Genomic DNA, 27089 nt, shown 5'->3' on the forward strand with positions numbered 1-27089 from the left:
TATTTATATATTTTATTACTTATATTTGTATGCATTGTTTTCCAATATATTGATTTATTTTGCTATTCATTAATTGATCTATTTATTTCTGTACTTTTCTGTTAATGAAGGGGCATGTCTTGACTTGTCTTATGATAAAATAATGATAACTGCACATACAATATGCATATTTCTTCATTATTTCATTTTTAAGTAGGGCAGCTGCTCTGGCCCTCCATAGGCTTTAGTCTAAACCCTCCTTTGTTCAATCCACTGTCTCGCCCCAACATTCAAATTATCCTCTCAGGTTACTTGTGTTCATCCAGGCAAACAACCTTCTATGCTGCTTCAGCAACACATGGCCTTGAAAGCGTCTGTCTGGTCTGTGTATGCCTGATTGGCATGACTCTTTCCCTGCCAATCTGTCACGTACTCTTCTGTACTGTTGCTTAGCCGATGCCTATATGTCATTTATGGCACCATGCATAGGTGATGCTGAATCTGAGTTACAGTAGTAATATTTGATCTACTAAATACGTACTACTATACATACTGCTGCACTCAATTGCTATAGAATTGATGTCTTAATCTAGTGGCCAACACAATATACCTAACCAGAATAATCTTCAGTATATTAGTGATATACTGAATTGTATTATGCGTTTTATTCATCTACTCTAGTTCATTTGTATTTATGACTTTCAATGTTTAAGCCATGAAACTAATAACCAAATGTATTGGTTGCCTTACCTTCTATGTAAATGTTATGCCTATAAATATTGGTGTTAACAATATTTGTGCATGGGTGAGATCTTTGGAAAGAAAATGCATACAGACAGAATTTTGTTGACTTTATTGAAAAACACCAAGTTCTACATAAAAACAAACATAATACACAAGAGAACTGAAATATTAGTGCCAAACATGGCAAACATTGCTTGTCTGCACTGCACAATGAACATGTGAATAGAAACTGAGTTAGTATGATTCAACCTCTTGGAACTGTGAGCAAAACAAACAGAATATTAAACTTAGGCGTGTGTGGAATGTGTTGCATATAGTCTTATTAATGTTTCTGTGTGCAAGTGGCTTGCCAGACTGCACTTTTGTTATGAGGAATCGCCAACTTCATTTTCCTACTAATAATGTGTGGACAAGGTTCTTCTCCATGTAATTTCATTCAACAGGTTCTGGTGATTAACTACTAGACAAAGTTTGAGCACAAATGCTTAAATCTTGTGATTCAGTCTGTTAGTTTAGCTTCATCTAGAAAACAATAATCAATTGCACACAATATGTTTGTATGATTGTTTTAACGTATGAAAAGGAGTGATTATCATTCCACTTAGAAGTGCTTAGCCATTGCCAATCTATTCAGCTGTTGTATATTCATTTCACAACCAGGCACATAAATCCATGCCTACATACGCCAAATTAATGGCACATTCATTGTTTTGCATTGTACTTGGTACACATTTTATATTTGAACCCAGATGTATAATAATGACCAAATTCGTGATCTGGGAGGGTGGAGCTCATCAAATGCTAGCTTTGTGATATAAATGCTAGCTTTGTTTAAATAAGAACGTGTGGGTAACCGATGTGTCAAGAACCTGTGGAATGTGTGTTAGCACACAGAACGTTTTACAACTGCAGGTGTTTATGCAAAAGTCACTAGTACCTCCTGTCATTATCAAGCAGCCAAGTCCTGTGATAATTATCAGTTTGATTCAGCACTGGTTTGGCCTCTCCAGTAAAAGCACTTGTGTTTCGAGTCTACGGAATGTCTTACTGTAAAAGCAATGTCATGGACACTGAGGAAAGGCAACCAATTCAAGCATGAGAACATTCCATGTAACCTGAGTTAATTCTTCTGGGGGGCGGGTGAAGCAAGGCTATACAGTAAAATCCTCAGTGCTCATTTTTCTCTGAGTGACCCTTACAGTGTATAATTAACACAAGGATTTTGCTGTGTAGGGTAGTTCTGTGCTTTGTAGCTGGCTATTTGGTCAGACAGCAGCATACGTTGTCTTCTTTATTATTAAAGGTAATTATGATGAGACTAGTAAAGCAACCCGTTGGGTGGAACTTGCACTTTTGTGACTACTGGGTTCCATAAGACAAGTGCGTCTTTATGAAGAAGGGAGAAAAAAAAGGCCAGCCTTTATCATTTTTACCCAGGTCATTACAATTGTAAACATTACGAAGAATTGTATTGTACTTCTAAGTCCTAAGATATCCCAATATGTTCCCAGTATAAACAGGCATTATTTACGTATGTTTCCCCCCATTTCATCAACAATTGTAAACATTTTGGGAAGTACGAAGAATTTCATTGTACTGTTAAAGGAGTAGTTCACCCAAAAATGACTTATTTTCTATCAATAACCCCATGAAGCCTTGAAGTCATGGATTTTGTTGTTTTTGGCCCATCCCTAAGCAAATAATTTGATTTCCGATTATTATCGTTTTTTTATTTCTTTGTGAACTACTCTTTTAAGTCCCAAGAGATCCCAATATGTTCACAGGCATCATTTTATTTTGTTTCCCCATTTCATACAAAATAAAGCTTATATACACTGTAGGTATTAGCTGGAAACATTAAACAGTTAAATAAGCTGGTTAGATAAAACAATTACAATATATATATTTTTAAATTTTTGTTTTTATGCCCCATCACTTCCTCCTGAGAAAAAAAGCCTTCCACTTTATTTTGACAAAACTGCTGGCTACACAACACAATAGGATGAATAGTCATTTCTAACTTTTGCAAAAGAAAGCAGAGCTATGTTTGCTAGATGCTGTCACCATGCAGAGTAAAAGGCTAGGTTAGTGATGGGTGAAGGGAGGGCTCCCTCAAGGTCTGTGGATTCTCAGGACTTGTAAATCAGTGGTTCTCAAACTTTTTCATTTCAAGAACCTCCAAATTAAATGCATTTGGTCAGAGAACCCCATCGGAAAATATATGTACCATACAGACCCCCATGCCCCATACAAGATTTGCGGTGTTAAAATGTTTCAAACTTTATTGAAAATATATTTTCAAATATGTACCTGTATGCCGATGTAACCCCCCCTCTCTTTTCCTTTTTATGCTACATTAACTAACTTTGTTGGAGACCACCTGGAACCCCTTGAGCACTGGGACCCACATACTTTTGGAGGACCAAGCTGACATGTTGGTGCCAGTATTCTTCAGTAATTCATTGACTCCCAGTGGGGTCATGGAGGTTAAAAAAGAATGTGCTCATGGTACTAGGTATCATAGTAACACAACCACCACGACGGCAGGTTATGTAATAACTCAATCTTGTGATCAACAGACCTTGGGTAATCCTTGCGGACTACAAAAAAACTAAAGAAAAACAAAAAAGAAGGTTAATGTGACTAGTGCAAGGTGTCTTGTGTTTCCCAGGCCATAGCACCTGCGCAGGTAAATTACTGCATGTGCAGATGTTTTGGCCATGTGTACCTGAGGACTAGCTGGTGAGGAGGATGCGTGTGGGGTCATCTTTGCTCATGTCTGTGCTTGTATCTACGCGTTTGCCTGTCTCAATGCTCAGGCCGTCTGTGCTGCCGTCAGTGGGCTTGACTGCGTCTGTGCCTGAGGACTGAGATGTGGGTGGCTGCGGCGGTGGGGCCGGCCGAGCCTGGTTCACCTGAGACCTGAAGCCGTCACTTCCATGGAGACCAGGGGCGTTGGTGGCACAGGACGAGGGGGAGACGGAGGAGAACAGGGAGGAGCAAAGGAGTTTGACAGGACAGAAGGCAGAGCCTCTGGGGATAAAGTTCACCTTGTTTTTGTCTGGGCATGAGAAGAGGGGGAAGCCTTTTGACTTGAGAGACCTGAGGGCAAAAGAAGAGCAGCTTATTACAGTGTTCCAATAGAGTATGAAATGAAGACACCTGCCACATTAACCACTTAAAGCTTAGCATTCCTATTCTGGGGCATGTCATGATAGGCAAACATTTGGCAAAATGTTATTTTTATCGTTGAGGTTCTCTTTTAACTGTTAACTTTGGATGTTTATGTAAACATCTTAAACATCATGACGTGTAATCATAGACTGCCCCTATGCATCACCATCATCCTCATCACTTCCGTGCATCGTTCTGGCACTGGCTGCTGCACTGACACATGTGAGTATAGGCTAAGTCCTTAGCTTTGCAGAAACATCTGCAAGAAGAACAGTCAGATTTACACTTGCATTGGACCATCTCAAGAATGGCCTTTGGGCTGTGAGGACTTCTGTGGTCGTTGGTTTCAGCTTGCCATCCAAGTGTTTTAAGTACCCATTTTGCATGGGATCCAGTCGATCCTGCAGATCAATGGCTGCTTGTGCCCATGCCCTTGTTTGGACATGGACCTCAGAGCTTCAGGTATTGGACGGAGCTTGTCACTTTCTGCCCTGTTTGCAGAACAGATGCCACCGCAGTTTAGGGATTGTCTTGATGTTGATACCCTTGGGTGAGTAAGCTGTATATACAAAAGGACTAGGCAAGGCAACCTGCAGCCAGGTTTCTCTAGTTAAAGAAAGGGCTTTGCCTTGCATCAGTGTTGTTTTCGTCAGGCATGATGATAACGTAAATGACGACGTCAACGCCCATTTTTCCAGGACCAAGACGGACTAAAACGAACGACACTAAAATAATTCGGGACAAGACTGACGCTGACGAGCTAAATAGCTCTGTTTGATGACAATGACGATGACGAGACGATCGTTGACAAGACGAGGCTACACGAAAATGTTAGTGGATTGACGAACAAAGTTTTAAATGCATGAAAATGTTCCGCCAATAATGTCACTGCTCTCGCCGCTATCCTCCTCTCCTTGTTGGTCACGCCCATCTGCATGCACACACACACACACACACACACACACACACACACACACACACACACACACACACACCGTCGGGTCCGTCGCAACTTGTGGACAGTTTGAAAATGTGGGTCCTACGTGCATTAAACAATTAACGTTGGTCTGGCTGGTTTCATTTTGTCCTATGCGATTACGTGAATCAGCATGGCTGCGCCTACAGTAGGCTATTACCAAAACAAACACATGGTACTTTTGTGCCGCACATGGAAAGCAACTGAAAACGACCATGGCTATATTAAAGGCAGTTCCCCTGTGCTGCTGTGCACAGCGGAGACAATGCACAACTCCAGGTACGAACCAAAACACTGACTGAAGCTGATCATCCATGACTAACTATCTCCAGACTAGTCCTGCAGTCCCGCAATGAAGGAGAGACAATCTCGCCTCTCACTATAGTCCACTACAATGCCATTCTAGCCTTAAAACCTACATTTATATGTTATTCAACAATTACTTTAGCGCAAAATATAGGCTTCTCTAAACCAAGCCCTGTTTCAAAAATGCTCATGTGACATTATTGAATTTTGTGAATTAACTGTAGTCTACAGTTTACTTTAACCCATTGATTCTCAGCTAGGACCCCCAAATTAAATTGATAGAAAGTAGCCTAGGCCATTTCATTATGATTTTCATCTCTGGACTGGGACCCCAGTCTCCATCCATCCATCGTTAACCGCTTATCCGTAGTCGGGTTGTGGGGGCAACAGCTCCACCAGAGTGTTCCAGACTTCATTAGTGACTTCCTCCTGGGGCCAGTCTACATGGCCAAAAGCCAGTGTTCATTTAACTCAAAGTGTAGGCTATAGGCCTACAAATGCTCACATCACATCATGGCTATACTAAATGCTTGAATGCTAGAAAACAAAAAACATTAAAAAAACTAATGTATATCCGCTTTCTGTCATTTATATTTCCATTTCCACAACAATAAAGAGGAAAACATGGCATATTTTGGACATAGTTCGAATGGTGATTAATCATGATTAAATTCATTTTGAAACTGTGATTAATCTGATTAAAAATTTTAATCATTTGACAGCCCTAATTAATACCTGTACGCTATAGACATTTTATTTAAAGACATTTTTAAAATTTTGTCTAAAACTGGACTAAAACCTTTTACTAAAATGACTAAAACTGACTAAAACCCTTAGGAGTTTCCGTCGACTAAAACTATCAAGGATAGAAATGACTAAGACTAATTACGGTAAGCATTTTTCCAAATGACTAAGACTGACTAAATCTAAAAAATGCCTGCCAAAAACAACACTGCCTTGCATTCACTGGGGCCAACAACACAGGGAGGTTCTCCCATATAGGCAAGGCAACCTGGCTACAGGTCTACCTGGATGAAGCAGATGAGTCCTTTGTATGTGCAGCTTACTCACCCAAGGGTATCAACATCAAGACAATCCCTGAACTGCGATGACCTGTTCTGCAAACATAGGACAGAAAGTGACAAGCTCCCAACACCTGGAGCTCTGAAGCAGCACATATTGAGAGTCCATGTCCAAACAAGGGCATGGGCATTGCTCTGCAGGATCGACAGCTGTATCCCTTGGAAAATGGTACTACTTCAAACACTTGTTGGCATGCTGAAAGCCTGAAACAAACGACCACAAAGGTCCTCCCAGCAATCAGTCTGGGCTGAAACAGCCTAATTGTGTAGCCTGTGTCAACTTTGAGTGCTTGTGTTTTAACCAACCTTTGAAAAATTTAATATTCTGTATCTCTATTCCGCGCACGGGTGCCCTGAAATGACGTGCATGGGTGTGCTAGAATTGGAAAATAATCCTGATTCATACGCGACAATCTGTTTGAAAGCTACAGGCTCTGGTGTAGAGCAGGCGCTGTGCACAGTTGTCGATAGGAATGCATTATGTGGTGTTTTTCCACCAGCTCCTACAAGCTTGGGAAAGCTGATTTTTTTTTCTGGTCATGTGACCAACGTGTCATGTGGTGTCCCGGGAACCCCCAAAACCAATGGTGACCCTTAGGTTAGCGAACAGCACCATCAATTTACAATTTAGACATTTAGCTTTTAATCCAGAGAGATTTACAGTAAACAAGAACACCACCTGGTAATACATCAAATGCATAGTCTTCAAGAATCATAAGCAAGGGGCACCCGGTGGCCTAGTGGTCCAGGCACAAAGTGGTCCTTGGGCTAAAAACTGCCGTAGCCGTCTTCACATTTGGGCAAGTGGCTATAGATATTTCTTTTGGCTATAGAGTGTTTTTCATGCAAAACTAATGCTTGGAATGGGTTCAGAATCATGAATATGACATTTCACATGCTACTTAAAGCATAATAATTCTAATGTTGATTTAGAATAGGAATGGCAGCATTATGAATGAAGCTTCCAACTATTAGCACCTAGTGCAAATGAAAGCCAAGAAGAGAGCAAAGACTTACACCATCTCCTCGAACACTTTGACCCGCTCACAACCCTCAGGAGGCTCCCGTTTGAACATGTAGCTGTTGTTGGGTTTGGGAGAGGTGGCAAACTTTGGGAGTGGAGAGCTGCATCCGCTGTCTGGAAACAGTTTTACATTGATATGTTTTACTGAAGATCCAGGAACACAAAAGGAATGTATGATAGTCAGCAGAAATGGTTGTCGGTTTAACTTCAACTTGCATACAGTCAACAGAGCAAAATAAAAATCCCACCCCATAAATTATTTATATATTTTACTTGTATAAGCATAATGACAAAAAGAGACTATGGTTATATGTTTTCTGCATGCACAATAGACAAATCCGCCGAGCAGCAATCATAACTGCGGTGTCAAGCGCTTGAATACAGAGACACCGCAGTTATGATTGACTACAGGGCAGCGTTCAGCAGATTTGTCAATAGAACAGCAATCAAATCAATCTTTGCAGGAATCATATCACTTTTAGAAACTAAACTATTAGATTAGTAGCTTGATGTAGCCAAAACACTCCCGAGGCGATCGACAACATTTTCGATGACGTCCCAACCGGAAATAACATTGAATGTTGCGCAACAGACACTCCCAGCCTGTGGAGCGTTGCGATCGGTTTTGATATCAATAAATCTCCGTCCTTTTATTAATCTCTGTCCTGAGCGCTGGGCGTTACTATTTGATAGGACGGAGAACTCTGTTTATGCCGCTCAGGGTGTTAACTGGCCTATGTGCATCATCTAGGCTGCATTTGGCAGGCAGTGAATGAGTACCTTTGTCGATGTCTTCTGCAGAGCACGGGCTTCCATAGGGAGAGTGTAGGAGGTCGGGGCTGCAGGGGCAGGGCGAGGGGCTGGAGTCGCCACTGGAAGGTGCCTGGGTGTCTGTGTCACGAGTGTCCCCGCCGTTGTAACGATGAGGAGGGAAGGGTGCACGACGGCCATCCAACACGTCCATAGCCTGGAAGGTCAAGAAATGCGTAGGGGAGTGAGAGGTCATGCATTACTACTATACGCATTACAAAATAGAAATGAGAAGAACTCATTACCTGTGGCCAACATCTTATGGTTTGATGGTGTTGATAATGCATGCATTGTGTTTACAGCAACAAATGGAGAAGCCAAGACCACAAAAGATGGTAAAGCAGGATACAGTATGAGGGTTTGACGTACAGTGTTCTTCTTGGGCAATAGGGCACAGCCGATTCAGAAACGGCTGAAAAGGCTTGCTGCACTGCAGGTTGTAAATCTGTCATGGTGTGTGTCTGTGTGTGTGTGTGTGTTTCTGGGAGCAGCTTTGCAGACCTGCCAAGGTTTACTGTCCCACATCGGGCAAAATTTACAGCTCTCCTTGCCTCTCAGCAATTTAATTCAGTACGAGTGAGAATACATGTGTCTTACCGTCTGACTGCATCATTGCATAGCTGAATGCATAGCTCTGTGTGTGTGTGTGTGTGTGTGTGTGTGTGTGTGTGTGTGTGTGTGTGTGTGTGTGTGTGTGCATTCGTTGTAACATACTTAAGAGCATCAGCCCACAATGTATTGTATATTAAATTACTTTTCAATTTATGGTGTAAACTCTGGAAGTCATAGACCATATTCTCATGGCAGCGGATGGGGTTTCCCACACGCCGTCATGTGAATATTATAATTGTTTTGATCTTGGTGGAAATCCCCACTTGTTAAGTTCTGTGAGGTTAAAGGCAACAATTTATTTTAAATACTATTACAGTACACCACTGGAACCCTAGCATCCCTATCCAGGGGGGAACTTTAGCCAAAAATAGCAGATCTACAAGCTCACAAAGCACCAAGCTAGTAGATTTTAAAACCTAGCGGCCCTATCAGTCATAATATGCGAACATTCAAGTGGGAGTGGGCAAAGTACAAACAACAGTGTGTGTGTGTGTGTGTGTGTGTGTGTGTGTGTGTTAGGGCTGACCTTCGATCACGTTTTTGATGATCGACGCTTCGAAATAAATTTGTTTCGATCGTCGACGCTTCGAAACCCAACGGGGGGGGGGGTGCGATGCAAGGTGCGATGCGCGATGCACAGCGAGCAGTGACTCTGACTCACAATGAATTTGGCTTAAACAACTATATAGCAGAGAGAAATTCATGCTTGGATTGGTCTCATTTATTTTAAACGCTTATTGTAGCAGCATTCATGAAAGCAGTGACGCACAAATAATTAGGCTTACAATAAAACATCCGACCGTACTAACAAGTCAACTTTAAATAAAACTGCCTGACACAGGCATTACCTCTCAAATAAAAAAATATATAATCCAGACATTGTAAACGAAAGGCATTTTGCTTCTCTTCAGATTGAAACTGAAGATGTGAAAACACCAAAAAAACACAACCCGATCGTAACATGAATGAACTCTTAAATCAATCAAACCCTCTAAGCTCTCTATGGAACAAAAAACAAAAAAAACTTAATAAAAGTAACAGTTTGGCTACCATTCAAAACAACACACGCCTTATTAGAAATGTGTATAGGTTACTAAATTGCAGGTGCTGCCAAATAAGTATAATTACTAGGCTACCTCATGCCAGTCAGTTGCGCAAATATATATCAGGTCAGATCAATTAGCAGAGCGGAGCAGCTTCTCACTCTGCAGCACAATGACCATGCAGCTCTTTACTTATATATATATTTAATAATATTAATATGACATAGTGTTGGATCTCCATTCTCCAGACAAACAAACCTTGGATTATATTTATTGGATTTATTGAATTCTTCTTTCTTCAAACCATGGCACGAGCCATGTAATTATTCATTGTTCGCACAGCACCCATGCAGGCAGGTGTTCTTAATCTCATTCCCATCAAAGTAGCCTCACACTAACTTTGTGATCAACCTTCTTAATGTGCATATTTTATTTGTAAAAAGGAACACTGTATTAACTAAGACATGGGTTAGTAGTGGCAGGGAATGGTGCCAACTTTGCATAACGTGGCACATTATTCACAGTGGTCGTAGACTTCTTTGCATATTTTAAAATGCAACCATGTCACTTTTGACTTATTTTTCCTGGACCAAAATGGGCCGTCTCGGACCAAAAGGGGACGCTTTTTTTAATGACTATTCGATTCAAAATTTCAAAATCGATTCCTGTGCGTATCGATTGAACGTCGATTAATCGATTTTTTTGGATCAGCCCTAGTGTGAGTGTCGTTTAATAGTAAATCCTCACCTGCATCCCATGCTCCCAGTCCTCTCTGATGAAGACATTTTCCAGCTCATGGTTGATGCCCTCTACACTGCTAGGCACTCTGGATATGAAGGATTTTGACACAGGAACAGTTGACAGGGCTGATGGAATTCCCTTGGACTGGAAGGACATATACAAATACAAGGCTTAAGAAGAAGGGAATAATGGATGCGTGTACATTGATCACAAACTGTCAAATCTGTGCAACCCCAAATATAAAGGATACACAAAATGAAGGTGTCAATTTAAATTGTCACCAGTTTTGAAACCAGGTGTTCCGACATTTTCAATATTTATTTTTAAGTATGGGGTCTTCTCAACCATTAGAAGCAGTGGGTGCCATTAATTAATACAGCACCCGGGGAGCAATTATAGGAGTTAAGGTTGACAGTCTGCCTTCTCAGTAAAGGGAGCAAACCTATGGAACTCCTTTCCTACGGTTCTAAAACTAGAGACGGATGGTAACGTGTTCTACAGAGGACTCAAACTATGGTTGAAATCAAATCAACTGTGTTCACATGTATAGCTTCTGACTGGTTACTAGAGTGATTATGTTTACTTTTGTATTGGAGATTATGTAATGGGTATTGTAATTTTACTGTAAATATTATTAGAATGTATATTTTTTTTGTATTTGATTGGGTGATTTTTAAACTATAGTCACAGTCATATGTGCCAGCTAACACACTGTAAACGATTAATCTACAATTTGTACAACTGTGCAATGAGCAATGTAGTGTCTTGATTCAGGGACACTTTATAATTTCTGACCCATAGGCTGTGTACCATGGGGGCCAAGCCTTCTGTTTCCCAGGCGGCCTCTCTACCGATTCATCTATGAATCTAATATGACATCAGAATTCAGAAATGTATGTTATCTACATACAGTATACCACTGATGAAGATAATGTACATCATAGTGTTGTATACATTCACTTTCCCACAGTGCTTGATGTTTGTTTTCGCTGGGTATCTGTTAATGAGTTAACCACAAGTATGAGGTGAGAACGGGGCATGCCCCGACATATTCCCTCATGTCACCAGAGGTCACAATGGGACTCATTAACTATCAAAAGCAATGCAACAAAACAAACTGAACCACAATCACATTGGGTCTATCCACGACTAGAAATCATGCAGCAAAAATGTAGATCAGTGCTTCTCAAACCTTTTCATTTCAAGGAACCCCTTAACACTGATAGTGTAGTACAAATGGAACCAAATGGACCCATAAAAGGTTTCATTTGGCTCCATTTGTAAACTCTCAAGAGTTACAAACCTTCAACGGCCTACTTTGAGAACCACCGGTATACTGTGTAGAATAGATTATATCTCTTTATGGAAAACACTGTTAAGAGTGTACTGTATGCATTTGAGTGGTGCAACCACTCCTATGGACAGGCGACAGCTATGTGTGTGGCTGTGTCCCTTGGTCCCTGTGTCCGAGCACGAAAATAGTGTCACTGTTGCACAGCCTAACACAGACAGGCCAGGGAGGAGGGCTTGTACAGTACAGTACAGTACAGTACAGTACAGTACAGGCCAACACACACTGGGTGCGCAGCGACGCGGCAACGCCTGGAAAATAGAACAGTGGCGTATCGTCACGCTTCGGACGCCGCCGGTGTGGGATAGGTTAATTTAAAATAACGGAGGCGGCTGTTTTGACGTGCGGCGTTCGCAGACGGTGTGTGTAGGGCTTAACACTCACTTCAGACGGGTCTAATTTTTAACATACCCTTTAAATGTGAAATGTACAGATGTAATAGTTACAGAAGAAATACGTGTAGACAATAACTATAACTATTCATGTTATGACCAAACCATAACATGAATAGTTAGTTACTTATCTCTGATGAGATATCTTGAAATAATGCCATCAAATGCAGCCCAAAGTGCTTTATATATATTTTTTAAAGAGAACAAAATATAATGACATACAGCAAATGGGGTTAATGTGTGCATATGGGCGACTCACCTGAGGGTGGCATGTGTTGCTGTGCTGTGACTGTTGCTGCAGAAGCATGCTCTGCTCCCTGTCTTTGCTCTGGCGGCTGACCTGTTTGCTGCGCTGCAACTGCAGTCTCAGCTTTGCGATCTGCTGGAAAAAAGCCAAGCATTGTTTGTAGGAGCTACAATGTTATGTCTAATTTCCACAGTTCTCATAGTATTATTTCTTCTTTGTTGGACTTCTCCATGTTTTTTTTTATGATATCCCCATGTATAGTATCCATTCTACAGATTATTATAATAAGAGAATACCATTGTGCACATGGTGCAGTAGACATTATCATAGTACTTGGGAGATCAGACCAGTCTATGACGTCACATTAGTACCATGACCTCATATTGGTGACATCAGGAATCTCCAAACATTGGCATAAAAAGGGAGACAGACAAACATACAGGCTTAATACTGTATATGGGCATTTTATGGAAATGTTATGATGTCTTACAAAAAATACATTGTATAATTTGTTACGGTCCTTACAACATATTATGAAAGTGCTTAGCAAGATAACTCGTTTTTATTGCGTGCACAAAAGCATGGCATATTTTCTCTCCCTGGTGGATGGAGCTCCATACTGACGTCACTATACAGTAGATAGCAAATCAGACAGCCCGTTTGAGTACACACACACACACACACACACACACACACACACACACACACACACACACACACACACACAGTACAAATAAACCACTGGCCTGGGTGTACAAATTATTTACATTTTTTGTATAGAAGAGACATCACAGAATTTTAAAAAATTACCAAAGAAAAAAAGATAAATGTCATCATATATACCCTGCAAATGGGACAGACTTTCAGACAAAGGTGTGGTCTTTGATGCTGATCTTGTAATCCTGGCTACAGTCTACAAAGAAACTGACTTTTTATATAAGGTGTCCTCCCACACATGTAGGCTGCAGAGGTTAGAGAATGGCAGTGACGTTCGCCTACATTTGCAGAGCCCTGAGCGAGAGGAGCAGCAGTCGATAATGACAAGTCCAGGCAATCCCAGAGTAATCTCAGAAAATGAGAAAGAGAAGTCATTTCCTGGCTGTACTGTGCTATTGATTGTGCAGACCAGTGCACTGGGACTCTCTGGAGGACCGATGCACTGTCGGCATGTAAGAGCTACGTGTCATTGGCGTAAATCATGGGGATTGACCAAGTTCATTCAAACTTCAAAGCACCTTAAATCACTGTCCACAATCATGAACTTGAAATCCTAAGGCACCTTCTGACATTTTTTGTAAAATAAATAAGATCATTATTACGTAATGCATTTTTATGCACTGGTGCACTTGTGGCAGTAGTTGGATCTCTGAAAATGTTTATTTTAAAGTAGTTGCAAGATGCCAAAACGTTTACAATAGTTTTGCTCTTTGGCACTCGAAACTTCACCACTCCATATCTCAAAGCTATTCTGAAGACAGATGCAAGTAAGCTTATAATTCAGAGTTCACAGTATGCCAAGACATTGTTGACACGGGGAGGGAGGGCTCTCAGTATGCGTGAACCAGACAAAGTTCAGGCCTAAAAACCATGGGGATTTTTTTTTATCATTTGCAAGAGCTGCAGTAAGGCATTTGCAGGGCAGATAAGAGCTATCGCGAATCATCGTCCTCCTCAATGTACTGTAGTCAACAGGGCCAAGCAGAAGGGGGCATGATGCTTGCATTACACCCTGCAGACAAACTCTACATCTTAAAAAAATAAAACAGACCACATTGAGATGTAAGGGTGTAATGCATGGGGAAAGAGCGAGAGAAGACAGGTTAAATTTAGACTGTGTTCGTAGGAGCTGGAGAACTAATAGCTCCATGTGGTAGACTGGTTGGCCACAAGGCCAGGCAGATAGACGGGAGTGAAAACCGACCTTCAGCAGCATAATATTTAGGCTGACCTCAAGTCCCGGCAAATAAAACACATTTCGAGTAAATGGGACAAACCTCAAAATGACAAAAACACACAGAATTGGCTGTGTGTTTGTATTGCCATGATAAATGTCAACAGTGATACTCCAACTGAATGTTTTGCAACAGACCAGCTATTCTGGTCTAACTTAAGGGTTGTCAGGCAACACTAGGGTGTTGACGCTGTTGCATTGTGCCATTTTGCTCAGATTATACTCATTGTGATGTGTGTTAATGGAGGAGGCTGTAACTTGGGCATAGAGACGATGCGGGTGAACCTACCTCTTTGAGGTGGTCAGCGCTGCCCCAGGAGGCTGACCGCTGGTGGGGACTTCCCTGATCTGTTCCCTCGTCTATCCAGAGACCTGGAGTCTGAAACACAAACATGTAGACATAAGCATGCCGAAATCATAGACACACACTGACAGTGAATGAGTTTTTCGATGGATCATTTATTCATCACTTGATATAATTCTCACAAACATAAAGAGCCATGCAAGCATTTATCAGCATGTTGGCACTCGTACAAATCTACACAGGTAAACAACATATCTTAAAAAGGACACGATGATGGTTTTCATTCCATTAGCAGCTAGCTACTGTATGAAGTAGTGCAAAAGAGTTTACTCCAGTGATGTCACTGGTGCAACATCTGTGAATGTGAAACCTACAACCCTTACTTCCTGTTTTTTAGTCTTAGTAGTGAATTGATGACATTGACTTTATGCCGTGTTTACGGCAACATAAAATGCCAAAACAGACCGAAGGGGGAATTCTGTCTGTAAATATTGCCGTTTCTATACACGCAATGACAATCATCAACAATTATCTGGAATAATTTATCAGCATGATAGTGTCCCTGGTAGTGGTGGTGTAGTGGTGACAATAACCAAAAGGTCAGAGGTCAGCTGATAACTTAGTCACTAAGTATGAGAGTATGAGTTAAACACCTCAAATGTAACATGGCCACAAATACATTCAACAAAAATGTAGGAGAAAACAATCTTTATTACTGCTTGTGTGTTCTAAACCAAAGCTGAAAATCTGGAAACAATGAAAGGAAAACAGTCAACAGGGGATGAAAGCTCAGGGGAAACAAGCTACTGCCTATCTGGAAAAACCTAAGCCTATGTTCGTACACTTTAATTAGCAAGTTAAGATATGTTATAATCATAATAATAATGCACTAGCCACTACTTTATCAACCAAACCAAACCAGATTGTTGGGGATATAATAAACAGGGGAGAGAGAGGGAGGGATGGGGAGAGAGAGAGAGTGTGAGTGTAATACAGTAAGTTAAGTTTACCCATTTTTTATATCTAGCTTATGTGACATACACCTACACAGTAAATTACTGCAGACAAAAGAGACTATACATAAAATGTGCAGAAATTTGACATAAAATGTATGTGCTGAAATTTGACATAAAATCTTCTCTATCAAAGAGTAGAGGCTGTGCCATCTCTGTGAGCACATCTTTTAGGCCTCTATTGCATAAACAAGGAAACCGTTAAGTTATGTAAATGTATGCAAAACCGAAAACAGACTGAGGATGTTTCAGTGACTTGTTTGAGCCCACGTACTTCCTTCTTGATTATGCATATCAACACCGAGGCTGCTCCTCAAACAAATCCTCAAATGTCCAAAAGGTTACGGTCGACATATAATGGTACAAAACATGTTAAATGTCACCGTCTTATTTTTTGACCATAGTCCCTAACAGAACAAGCTCTGTTGTGCACCAAATAACGTAACAACCATTCCTTATGACATGTAATATCACACTGTGAATAATGAGGAACACCAGTGTGGCGGTTTTCTCTGGCTTGTTGGCACTGCTTTCACTCAGAAATGACAGCAGTTTAAAAGGGTGCTTGTGCTCTCATAAAGAGTCTAGTGTGCCTGGCCATGGTGGACGGCAGATGTGTAGCTAGCCTTTAGCATTAACATTTTGTGCATGGCCTATGGAAAGGCGTGTGATGCCTCTGCCAAATGTTGTGGGGCTTAATGCTCAAGCCTAATCCCTTTATGCAGAAGAGTTTGCTCCGAAAGGCCAGACAAGTTTTACAGAGTTCTCAGGTTAGCCATTGAAGAGCATTATATACACACACACATATCTCTCATATACATATACATACATATACATATACAGTAATATATATACACATATACACACTGTACCCATCTTGCTACTGACTTAAAGGAGCATTCAGTGATTTGGGTGATTTGGAAAAAAACCCGGTCCCCGGTAACAAGATGTGCACATGCACACTCTACAGTGGGGGGGGGGGGACACCGACAGGCCAACAGCACACACACCAAGGCCCGCCCCTGCTCGTTCATAATTGGTGGAAGGCCCATTTCCATCCTCATTGGATGAAGGCTGGGCCACATAGCCAAAAACTAAACCTAAGGTTTTTTGACCCCCAGGTGTAAACTGGGGACAGGGAGGAACTCCTTAAATGGTCAGCATACTCACAAAACAAAAAAATAAGTGATATTTGAATTAAGTGAAATCACTGAATTAAGCAATATTGTAATATTGCAATTATACAATCGCTGAAACTTTTTTTTTTTTAATTAAAGATGTAGTCACTACGACCACAAATGTCATAAGAAACTAGCTAGCCTAGCCACCGAGATTGCTGAAGCTCTGGGAGAAGAGAGCAGCTGAATTATTTGTTTTGATTAGGTGGTGAATGGTGCTGGTTTAACCCACGGCTAGAAGGCTGTTTCAACCAATCAGATTGCTTCCTCGAAACGACCTGTGGTATAATATACATTTAATACCGTTGCCGTTTTCCAAGGCTGGCATGATCAACTGTACCAGACAGTAAAAACCACCATTACTTTAACGTCTTGTTATAGGCTGCTAATTAGAATAATATGAGTAAATAATGTAACAATAAAGAATGAGTCAATAATTAAATATGAATAATAAGGTAGAATAAATCAGTTTTCTTGCACATCAAATAATAATGGGGACATTGGTTTTATTTGGTCAACTCAATTGATCACCTCGTAGATCAAAAAGAGGTGGTTTCCCTCTGGTAATCTGATGGTAATCAAAAGGTCACCCCTTTGTTTTGCAGTTTACAATAATCTAATAGTAATTAATTAATTATTAATAATTAAAACAAAATGGTCACTGCTATGACCTATTGACGAGTTAACGGTAGAACTGTAAGTCTCTCTTGATAAGAGCGTCTGCTAAATGCCTCAATTATAAATGGATTAATGCATGATGCAGCAAAAGTTGCTTCTCACAAAGCAATATAAGAACCAACGGCTGACGCCTGACATTACCCAAAACCAATTCAGTTCAAAATAACTCTTTTTTTATGTTGCTAGTTACTGTACTACAGGTCTGGGCGGTGTGCTTTGTAGAGTTGGGTGCCAGGTGTGATGCCTGATAATGTGCAGCTGAAATAAAGCCAAATTTCCCATAGCCTGCAGCTCTCATTCACATTATGATTCCCACTCACAAAAGGTTACATGCAGGCAACATTCTTAAGAATCCAACTCTGCTCCGATGCAGGAAATAATGACTTGGCTTCAGCACAATTGCAGCGGTATTTGTATTGTTTTGTTTAGATTACATGCTGAGACAAGTGAAAAGAATACCAATGCTATCATCTGCCATGTTTACGAGATGATGAGAACATAGGTTCTGGTTCACAGAGTTGACTTTGCCTATCTGTCATCTCGTGCTCATCTCAAATGTGCTCAACATAACAAAGAATGGATAAATATCTCTGAGATTGTTTGGGTCATACGTCACTGCCTGAGGCTGCTTAGACATAAAAATAAATGTATGTACAGAATCTACAGATTAAAAAGTACTGTGGAATGCAATGCAGTATGTGATCGTCCATGATAGCAGATATGTTTACAGCAGTACTATAGTGGGATTAAGTGAGTCAATACTAAGACTGTTGCGTGCGTGTGCGTGCGTGCGTGCGTGCGTGTGCATGCGTGTGTGTACGTGCATGTGTACTGTGTGTGTCTGTCTGTCTAATCTTCATACAGACATTCTCTGTGTTCTCTAACCACAGGGCCTAGGGCAGACAGACCTATCCCGGAACAGTGATTAGCATATGTATGGGCCCTCTGCTCCTCAACTCCCACACAAAAGCCAGGCCGGCCAGGCAACCACGAGGGCCAGGTGGTAAGCAGTGGGATTCCTCCTCGCCTCATCCATAGCCTGGGGGACAGGTGCAAACATATTTACCTCCATGCAGAGCTACATTACAGCTCAGAGGGAGAGGGCGTCTTGAACTTGCGCACTAGCACCACAAAAGGGGCTGAGGACCCTTTTGTCTACTTGGTTGTGCTATTCTTGAGTTATAAAGACAGCCAGGATCTAGGATAGCTCGTTAAAAGGAAGTGCTCTGACTGTCCCCGGGGATTTTGTGCATTGGACAAGCGAAACTTGGACAATCGCGTTACACTGAACCGCATCATGAGTTCCAATATGTTTACAAATATCTGACTTTAATCCTGTGAAATAATTTGCTGTAAAATGCTGTTAAAACTGGTTCAATGCCACCCCAATGCAGTAGGTGACGCTACGTCTGACGAGTGTCAGACGTTTTTGACAAAACAGCCACAAAGGCCGACGATCACGTCCGGTTCAAAGTTCAAACTGGAGTAAACATCCGGTAGCCTTTTCACAGGAGTGCAGCAGTGATGGATCGTCTGTGCGATTATAGTTTTTGTCATATCTAAGTCAAATTAAGCTCTAATCAAGCCCCGAATATCGCATTTTGAGCAGATTACGAGCCGTAATGCACATAAAGACTGTGTGTGTGCACTAGGATTTGGGCGTTTTTAGGTGGATTCGATCGATTGTTAGCAAAAAATGCTAAATCATGCTAATTAATGATTATTATTTTCCCAGATCATAGGGAATAAAACAACTCTCGGGATGCCAGGCATGGCATCGATTGCAAAGGTAAATAAATCTTGTTCTCTTGGGGACGGCGCAGAACCAGTTAAGACAGACAATAATTATGTCTAAGCACTTGACAATCTAATAATGTACTTACAAGAGCAACATAACGATGTAACAATGATATTTGTATGCATTACACTTGCTTTATACACTTGGTCGTGTTGACCAATTTCCCCCTGTGGATTAATGAAGGCCATCATATCGTAAACTTAAGCCTGTTATTTATGCCAACTACAACAAACAACTTCACTACCTTTAAGAATTTGCAATACTATCTCTCAGGGCAGGGGCCAGACTTACAGTAGTAGGGACTAGGGGCCCCCAGCCTAGACAAGATTTCAGGGCCCACCGCCCACCTCGGCCTTGTGGCCCGAAAACAATAGGGGTATTTATTTTGATTTTTTTTGGGGTACCCAGCCCCCAGAAAGAGAGACAGACAGACACTAGTCGCTGTGCATGGTGGGCTTTAGACAAGGCTTTCCACAGCTACCCCACAACACAGCAGGCACCATCTGCAGTGCACACAGCAGTAAATATACAATAACTAAACACATTTAAAAAGCTGCAGCGTTAAAATGTCATATTCTAAACTTTACGTGTTGCAACAATAAACATTAAAAAACTGCATAACAACAAGTCAATATCACTCACTATATATCGACGATTTACATATCGCGATACCGTTGCCTTTTTGCGATACTGATATTGTTCATCCTTGATCACAATACGATAAAATACTGTGCAGCCTTAGTGTAAATATCTTTTGAAAGCATCAATCTAAAAAGAGAATGTGATGTCACTGTGTCACCTTACAAGTTGGCACCACTTGGCCATTGAACTCAATGGACAGGTTCAAGCTTGACCCTAGATAGTCATCCACCAAATATGACATACATTCAATTTAAATGTATTAGTGTAAACAAAACTTGTGTTCAAAGTAATGTGCTGACAGTAACATCATATCAATGACAATATGGCTGTCATCTAGATCACTTCATTCTGTAGCTAAAGTCTCAGAACATATCAAGTGACTGGGTCTACAACTTAAAAAATATATTTTTTTTAAAAACACGTTATCTGTATTGGGGCTGAACAACAGTTATTGTTTATAAACGTTTTTGTGCAATCCCCTAACCTTTCGAGGAATGGAAATTCAATCAAATTAAATAGAATGATCCAATTCATTCTCATACATGTCCAGGCTTCCCAGACTGCTAGAAGAACCTAGTTATTAGAGGCAAATGTTTTTTTTCCCCCTGCAAGCTGCTTGTTCAAGAGATCTCTCACGGCCCACTCACCACTTCTTTGGCCTAGGCACAAAAAAGCGAGGTGACTGAAGGGTTAAAGGGATGAAGCTCATATAAATGAGGCTGTGCGGTCTTCATTCAGACACATGAAAGGCTTCTGTAAGGAAGGAGGGAATGGCCCTGGTCAATGGCCATGCCATGATCATACATATTCAATATTCTTTCATAACCCAAATCAGACCATTTGAGGAAAACTGCATTCAGTGGTCAGTCACATGACAAGATTAGTTGGTGTCACTGTCGATGTGTGGGCTGCTACCCAAGAAAACTATGGTAAGGTTGAACATGGAGCCCTTACACATTGGTTTATGGGGTGTTATGACTTCAAATATAGCACTGTTGAGGTGTGTCCACTTAACAGTGATGTTACACTTAATATCTAGGTTATGTCATCTACTTTGGCATCATGTAGGATATTTGCACAATCTGTCAGACAAATAATAAAACTATGGCTATAGCTCACTTAATTGCCAGGTAAGCAACAATCACTCACTCGTACACGTAAGTAAGATGGTTTTCTTCCTAGATGAATTGTTACCTGAGTGGCTTTGTCTTTCATGCTGGAAGGATAGGGTCCATGAGAGTCCCGAGGCCATTGACCAGTGAGGTAAGGCCCTGTGATGGCATCCAGGGAAGATGTCCGCCGAATGGCACTGGAACTTCGCACTTGTAGCTTCACCCTCTCTGCTGCAAATTGTGAGCAGAAAAGCAGATGTAATCATTCACCAGTGGTACACCACCAAAACAATAAAGTTACTGCTGGAGAATGTCAAATACAAATGTATAATGTCACAAAAACATCCACCCATATAAATGTAGTAGTGCAATACTGCCTGTTATACTATTTAAGGAGAATCTGGCACTTCAAGTGCACTACATGAACTTTACCCTGGACCAAAATGGACACGCAGGAGGAACCAAACTCAGTACAAAGCACAAGTGTGATGAAATTATTTTTTTTTCTTTTTGGAGTTGTCATTTACTTTTATGGATACGATTAAACATTGTAAACCCCGTTTCTAAATAGGCTATACACGTGCATGTTTTATAGTGCGTGTCTGCACACGTACACGCAAATGTGCATGTATGTGTGTGCAGTGTCTTATGGGGCATCTCCCCACTTCTAAAAGTAACACTACAACACTGTACAGAACTACTAGTGAAGTATAAGTCAGCATATATAGTCAGAAGTATAACTCGCTGAAAGTTTTAATAATTCCTTTAAAGACCAATCCATTGGCCCAGACAGCTGGCGTAGCGGTCCAGGCACCTAGGCTAAGTGTAGTCTGGTAGCGCATCGTGACTTAAAGTCCCGATCCCAACGGTCTTTGCTGCGTGTCACTCTCCATCCCTCTCCCCATTTTCTGTCAAACTACTGTTCTATAAATAAAAAGGCATAAAAGCCACTAAATAAATCTTAAAAATAGAAGACCTATCTATTATAGTGAACCTCAACAGAAATGCAGCAAGCAAACAGTATTGAAAATGAACCATGTTTTCCTGATATAAGAGTTGCCCCTCCAATCTCTTCTTGTTTTCAAAGTACAGTCAGTTTTAATCTCTTAAGTATTAGTGCTGGTCCGGGTAATAGCAGCTCTGACTGTCCGTCCAACCAAACAAGTAAGCAAATGTACAGTAAATGACAGAGCTAGAGTATCTGAATCTAATGTTATGGGAGCAGTCTGCTGTGAGCCAGAGAAGTTAAGCACACACCACCCACATAAGAACTCATAAACAACCACACCACAATGCACATCAATACAGCCTGCATCCACTCAACATTCCTGCAGCAACTCACACAGTAAAAACACCCAAACAAGAGTTTTTGAGCGCAGGGTAGACTGCAGTAAGGAATGGGTGAAACGCATTAGGCAGGATTACACTCTGTATGATTGTTGAAAGCCAACGGAAGCTTCTTGCTTTCCATATCAAAGAGAGCCTAAACTTTTAAGGGTTAGGCAGGTGAAGACTCAAAGAGAGCATGCTCATTCACTTGGTTCCATGTCTGAGCAGGCCACTGCACAGGCCCATCCAATACTAATAATACACAGACTAACACACAATGTCTAAGCTATCTACATGGGGCATCTCTCCTAGCACAATTACACTGTGGTTCATTGTTGTTCTTTGTACAGAGAATACATAGACATATCCACCAGAAGGTATTGCCTAAGTAAACTTGCTGGGCTACAGTAAAATTCCCTGAAGTACTGTAGACAAAGGAAGCAGGCTAAATTTCCATCAATATTGATACAGGCCAAGCCAGTGTTCTCAGAACCGAGCTTGTGGTTATTTTCCATCATGTCCCCAGTGGCTGAAATGGAAGAATCTGACGGAAAAAGAACAAAATATCTGATAGTAACAAACAAGGTTCGATTGCCTGGGGGGGTGGGGGGCCTTGGTTGGGGGGGGGGGGGGGGGTGTCAGGGGGAAAAATCCATACCTTTGCTTTTGATATACCCAACAGGTCTTGCATTTTGTTATCGCCGGCAGTGGGTACACGTTTTATCCCTGCAGATGCTTCTGGTCAGACTGAATTAACATGCATTTATTTTTGGGAAACTGACATGTCATTTTTTGTCAGATAACTGTTGAAAATGTACACCCTCCCCAGGGTGTTAAAAGTCTAAGAGACTACGAGTCTTCTGCCGATTTCTAAAGCAGGTTATTTGATCATTCATGGACTGTCATTTTGTGGTGTTTTTTCCCCACCTTCACCAGCAGTTAAAGGGACACTTCACCCTTTTTGCAAAAAAATATATGTTAATGACGTTTAGAAGCTTTAGATCACTTTCCTGGGGGTATTTATGTGTGTAATATGTGGTTTTAGATATTTTAGATTGTAGCAGTGAGCCTGTTGTCTCTGATGTCATGGACACTGGTCTCACTACCTTCCTGGACTACAATTCCCATAATTCTTTGGTGCACTGCTCCTCCTTGTGGATAGGGGGGAGAGCTGTCTTACTGAGACAACATGTAGTCCAGGAAGGAAGTGAGCCCAGTGTCCATGACATCAGAGACAACAGGCTCACTGCTACAATCTAAAATATCTAAAACCACATATTACACACAAAGACTCCCAGGAAAGTGTTCTAAAGCTTCTAAACGTCATTATTCTTTTGCAAAAAGGGTGAAGTGTCCCTTTAAGTGTACTGTAGCCTATATGCATTATGCTTTCACATTTTGTCAATGACAGTTTGTTAGCATCATTAGCTTTTCACTAAATGTTTTTCACTATACACAAGCTAGCTTAAAGTTAGTCTCAGCAAATAAAGTGACACTTTAGTAACAGTTTATCAAACGTTCAGAAAAGACAGGAAAGCTTCTGCCAAAAGTTGACTTATTTGGACAACATGCTTGTTTTCACATTTGCTCCAACTCTGCAGTTTGAATGGGTGACAATGAGGCAGGCCTATTTCAGCACAGCTGGCACTTTGACAGGGAGAGGGACTTTCATTGTTGGTATGGTGTGGCGAGAGGATGAGGTCATGGTGGTTAACCTAAAGGTCACGTAATGGTATTTCACCCTCTTGTCCAAGGTCTTCACGCTGTCCTCATATACTGGCGACCCTTTAACTCACAGGCCAAAACAAGATGAGGGACACAACAAATAATTAGATTGCAAATGTAACACAATTGTGTGTAGTCCAGTTGGGCATACTGGTATTAAGATAGCCAAGACTTAGTGAGGTTTCTTTTTAGGTTTAATCAAACCGTCTCACTATGAGCCCAAGAAACTAGCCCACAGCTTCAGTTATTAATTTGAGACTCTGCTGTTCGGATGGTAAAACACACTGGATAATACAATCCATGGAGTGCATCCATTATTAAAGCTGGGTGATAAGTCATATTCGTGAAACCGTACAATTAGAATCCTAATCTCCAAAGCCCTCGATAAACACCATGTGAGGCTCCTTCTGGCTTGTGTGGACTGGCAGGTCACAGCCAATCGAGTAAAGGTCAAGTCTCTATCATCATCAATAGCATGGAACACTGGTTGGGGTTAAAGGTCATCTCTTTTGGAGGACTGAGGAATGTATGGCATGTTATTATGGTGGGAAATTACCACCAGCCACATGCTGGTAAATGAGCTGTAGCTGGTAAGTTGGTGGACTTTCACAGGTAGGTCCAATTGTGTTCAGAAATAAATCCAGTTTAATAGTAAATGACAAAAGAGTCTGGCGAGTTTTGCGATGTATCCGCTAAGAAACAAAGACCTTCTGCGTGCCCACTGTCTTGCAATTAAAACACCCTTTTGTTTGGTGGAAAATATAGCCCGAAGGTCCACTCCATGCACTAAAACATTGATAAAAGTCACAAAAAGGAAGAAGAGTGCATGGTACTTCTTTGTGATTTCAGGGTTTTCTCCTACGCACCTGCCATACATGGTGCAAGAGCTTTACTGTGGGATGTATCCCAGCCACTGTGAGCAGAGCAGAAAGGCTTTGTGCCCTGTACTGAACACTGATCAGGGTTAAAGGTCATCACATTTGAGGTATGTGAAGCATGCTCTCAAAGATGGTTACCAACTCTACAGTAAAGGCAATGCATCTCTCTGACAAGTAGGCTGCCATTTTGGTGAAAGGTAAGTTCAGGAAGCTATTCAATTTGGCTAAAGGGGGCATTTGGTGGACTGTGTACACTTGTCCAGCAAGTGGTGATTCACAACCTGATGTGCTGAAGGTCATTGTAGTGCAAAATACCTGGTTGCATTCATAGACACTGGCAAATTTAGAAACACTCGCCAGTTGCCATCGTTAACCTACAGTCAGACTCGGCATGTCTCCTACCAGTTACTGAAAAAGCAAGCTGCTGCTGTATTCAGATATTTCTGTATCAGTGTTTCAGATGGCCGTCAGATGGTACATGGTTATTTGTGTGCGTTTGTACCCTGTTCAATGCAAAATGCAGAGTTTACAGAAAATAGCCATGATTGTTCCAGAAAAAAATGGTGCTGGCAAGGGACAGGAAAATACAACCAGTCTAAAAACCAGCTGCAGCATCGATATTTGGCAGGAGAGACTGTCACATAAACAAGATTTAAGGAGGCAGTGAAAACTGATTTAGAGCAGCATGGTCTCTCATATCCTCTTCAGCCGGTCTCCTTATCACCTGAAAGAACGACAGCTCAGCATGCCCACACAAAATGTCACACCACTCACTTTGAGGGCAGGAAACTAGCTTTTCTATCAAATGGTTACGGTGACCGATTTAATTAAATAAGTCACTTTTTCTGAACTGAAACGTTTACATCGAATGCTGACAAACATACCAGGCATATCATAGGTCATCTCCACTGTCCACCACACTACAGTATGTATGTACTATGTTGTGTACACAGTAGCTAGCTACATTATACCAAATGTGTGGCATGGACGACAACTAACACCAGACCTTTGAGAATACAAACATGTCTAATACTAGCCACCTCTCAGACAAAAAGAAAGAAAAGTAAATGGAGCACTCTATTTTTGTGTACAATTGGATGGTTGGGCAGACTGAATAGCTAGGGCACACATACACTCTTGCTTTAAATATGTATAGCCTGAAACTAAAGATGTGATATGATAAATAACGTGTCACAAAAGTACAAGAATTCCGATTATTTTTTGTTTTAAGTTATCAGAAGATATTTGACACCATGGGAGCAAGGCGTGCGTGATACAAAGAGGTAGCATGGCATGAACAGGCTGTCAAGAGCTGTGGTGTGCTCGACACAGGAACAAAACTCATAAACGTTACCTCTGCAGACTGGCGAGTTTGGACCTCGGTCTGGTGAGCACGAGTCCTTATTTTCAGGGGACAGTCTCTGCCTTGCATTTGTACCACAATTTAAAATGGGGCTCGAGGGACTCGATCCGCTGCTGTTCGTGGCTCCATTGTTGCTTCCAACGCCGAGCCCGAGAGACTGCGTGCGTGTCGGGCTACTCTGACCCCCGGCCAGGAGTTGATAGGGCACGGTAGCACGGATAGGGTGCAAGCGGCAGCTGTTGGATGAACTGGGGGAGCCCGTATTGCTACGTCTCACTCTCGGCTGCTGGAGCGAATTGCCGGGGGCTGACATTCTTCTACAATGCCTCTCAAGTCGCAAAGCTGTCGGAAAAACGTATCTCCGAACTTTCTACTTCTGTGGAGGGGGAATGGAAGATTCGGCCGTTAGCAAAATAATGTTAACAGTTAGCTTCCTGTAATTTTTCACCTCATGCGTTGATCTGAATTTAAAGATGCCCTGGACACAAAGGAAGCATTATTTAGTTATAAACGTACCTGGAGTGTTAAAACATGTCGCCGTATTCAATAATCTTGACATATAAAACGTAAAACTTAATTCCAAAGCACTTTTTAAATCTATAAATTCAAACGTTCTCCTCAGCTTCTCCACATCCAC

At 41.4% G+C, this 27089-nt stretch overlaps 1 protein-coding gene across 2 annotated transcripts; it reads right to left on the minus strand.

Annotated features, from left to right (window-relative positions):
• Nucleotides 1-678: 678 nt before the first annotated feature.
• Nucleotides 679-27088, minus strand: glcci1b (glucocorticoid induced 1b). Of its 2 annotated transcripts, none has more exons than XM_080768658.1 (9): nucleotides 26969-27088; nucleotides 26444-26828; nucleotides 21240-21388; nucleotides 14722-14811; nucleotides 12494-12616; nucleotides 10498-10635; nucleotides 8066-8252; nucleotides 7279-7399; nucleotides 679-3825 (listed from the first exon to the last, which is right to left on the minus strand). In XM_080768658.1, the coding sequence occupies exons 2-9, from the start codon at nucleotides 26763-26765 to the stop codon at nucleotides 3459-3461; spliced, it is 1497 nt and encodes a 498-aa protein (XP_080624784.1). In that variant the 5' UTR covers nucleotides 26766-26828; nucleotides 26969-27088; the 3' UTR covers nucleotides 679-3458. The 2 variants fall into 2 exon arrangements, with proteins under 2 accessions (XP_080624784.1, XP_080624785.1); XM_080768659.1 differs by having other exon boundaries at nucleotides 680-3825; nucleotides 12494-12613.
• Between the last annotated feature and the right edge of the window lies 1 nt (nucleotide 27089).

Source organism: Protomyctophum bolini, assembly GCF_963924005.1.
Source record: "Protomyctophum bolini genome assembly, chromosome: 7".
In the NCBI taxonomy this organism is placed as follows: Eukaryota; Metazoa; Chordata; class Actinopteri; order Myctophiformes; family Myctophidae; genus Protomyctophum; species Protomyctophum bolini.

What these genes read in the sequence shown, in the direction of transcription:
- glcci1b (XM_080768658.1), bottom strand. Translation starts at nt 26,765, where the DNA reads ATGTCAGCCCCCGGCAATTCGCTCCAGCAGCCGAGAGTGAGACGTAGC. An exon ending in ACTGGGAGCATGGGATGCAG is followed by an intron (nt 8,253 to 10,497) that starts GTGAGGATTTAC and finishes TTGACCTTCCAG; the next exon opens with GCTATGGACGTGTTGGATGG. An exon ending in AAAGTGTTCGAGGAGATGGT is followed by an intron (nt 3,826 to 7,278) that starts GTAAGTCTTTGC and finishes TTTTGCCCTCAG; the next exon opens with GTCTCTCAAGTCAAAAGGCT.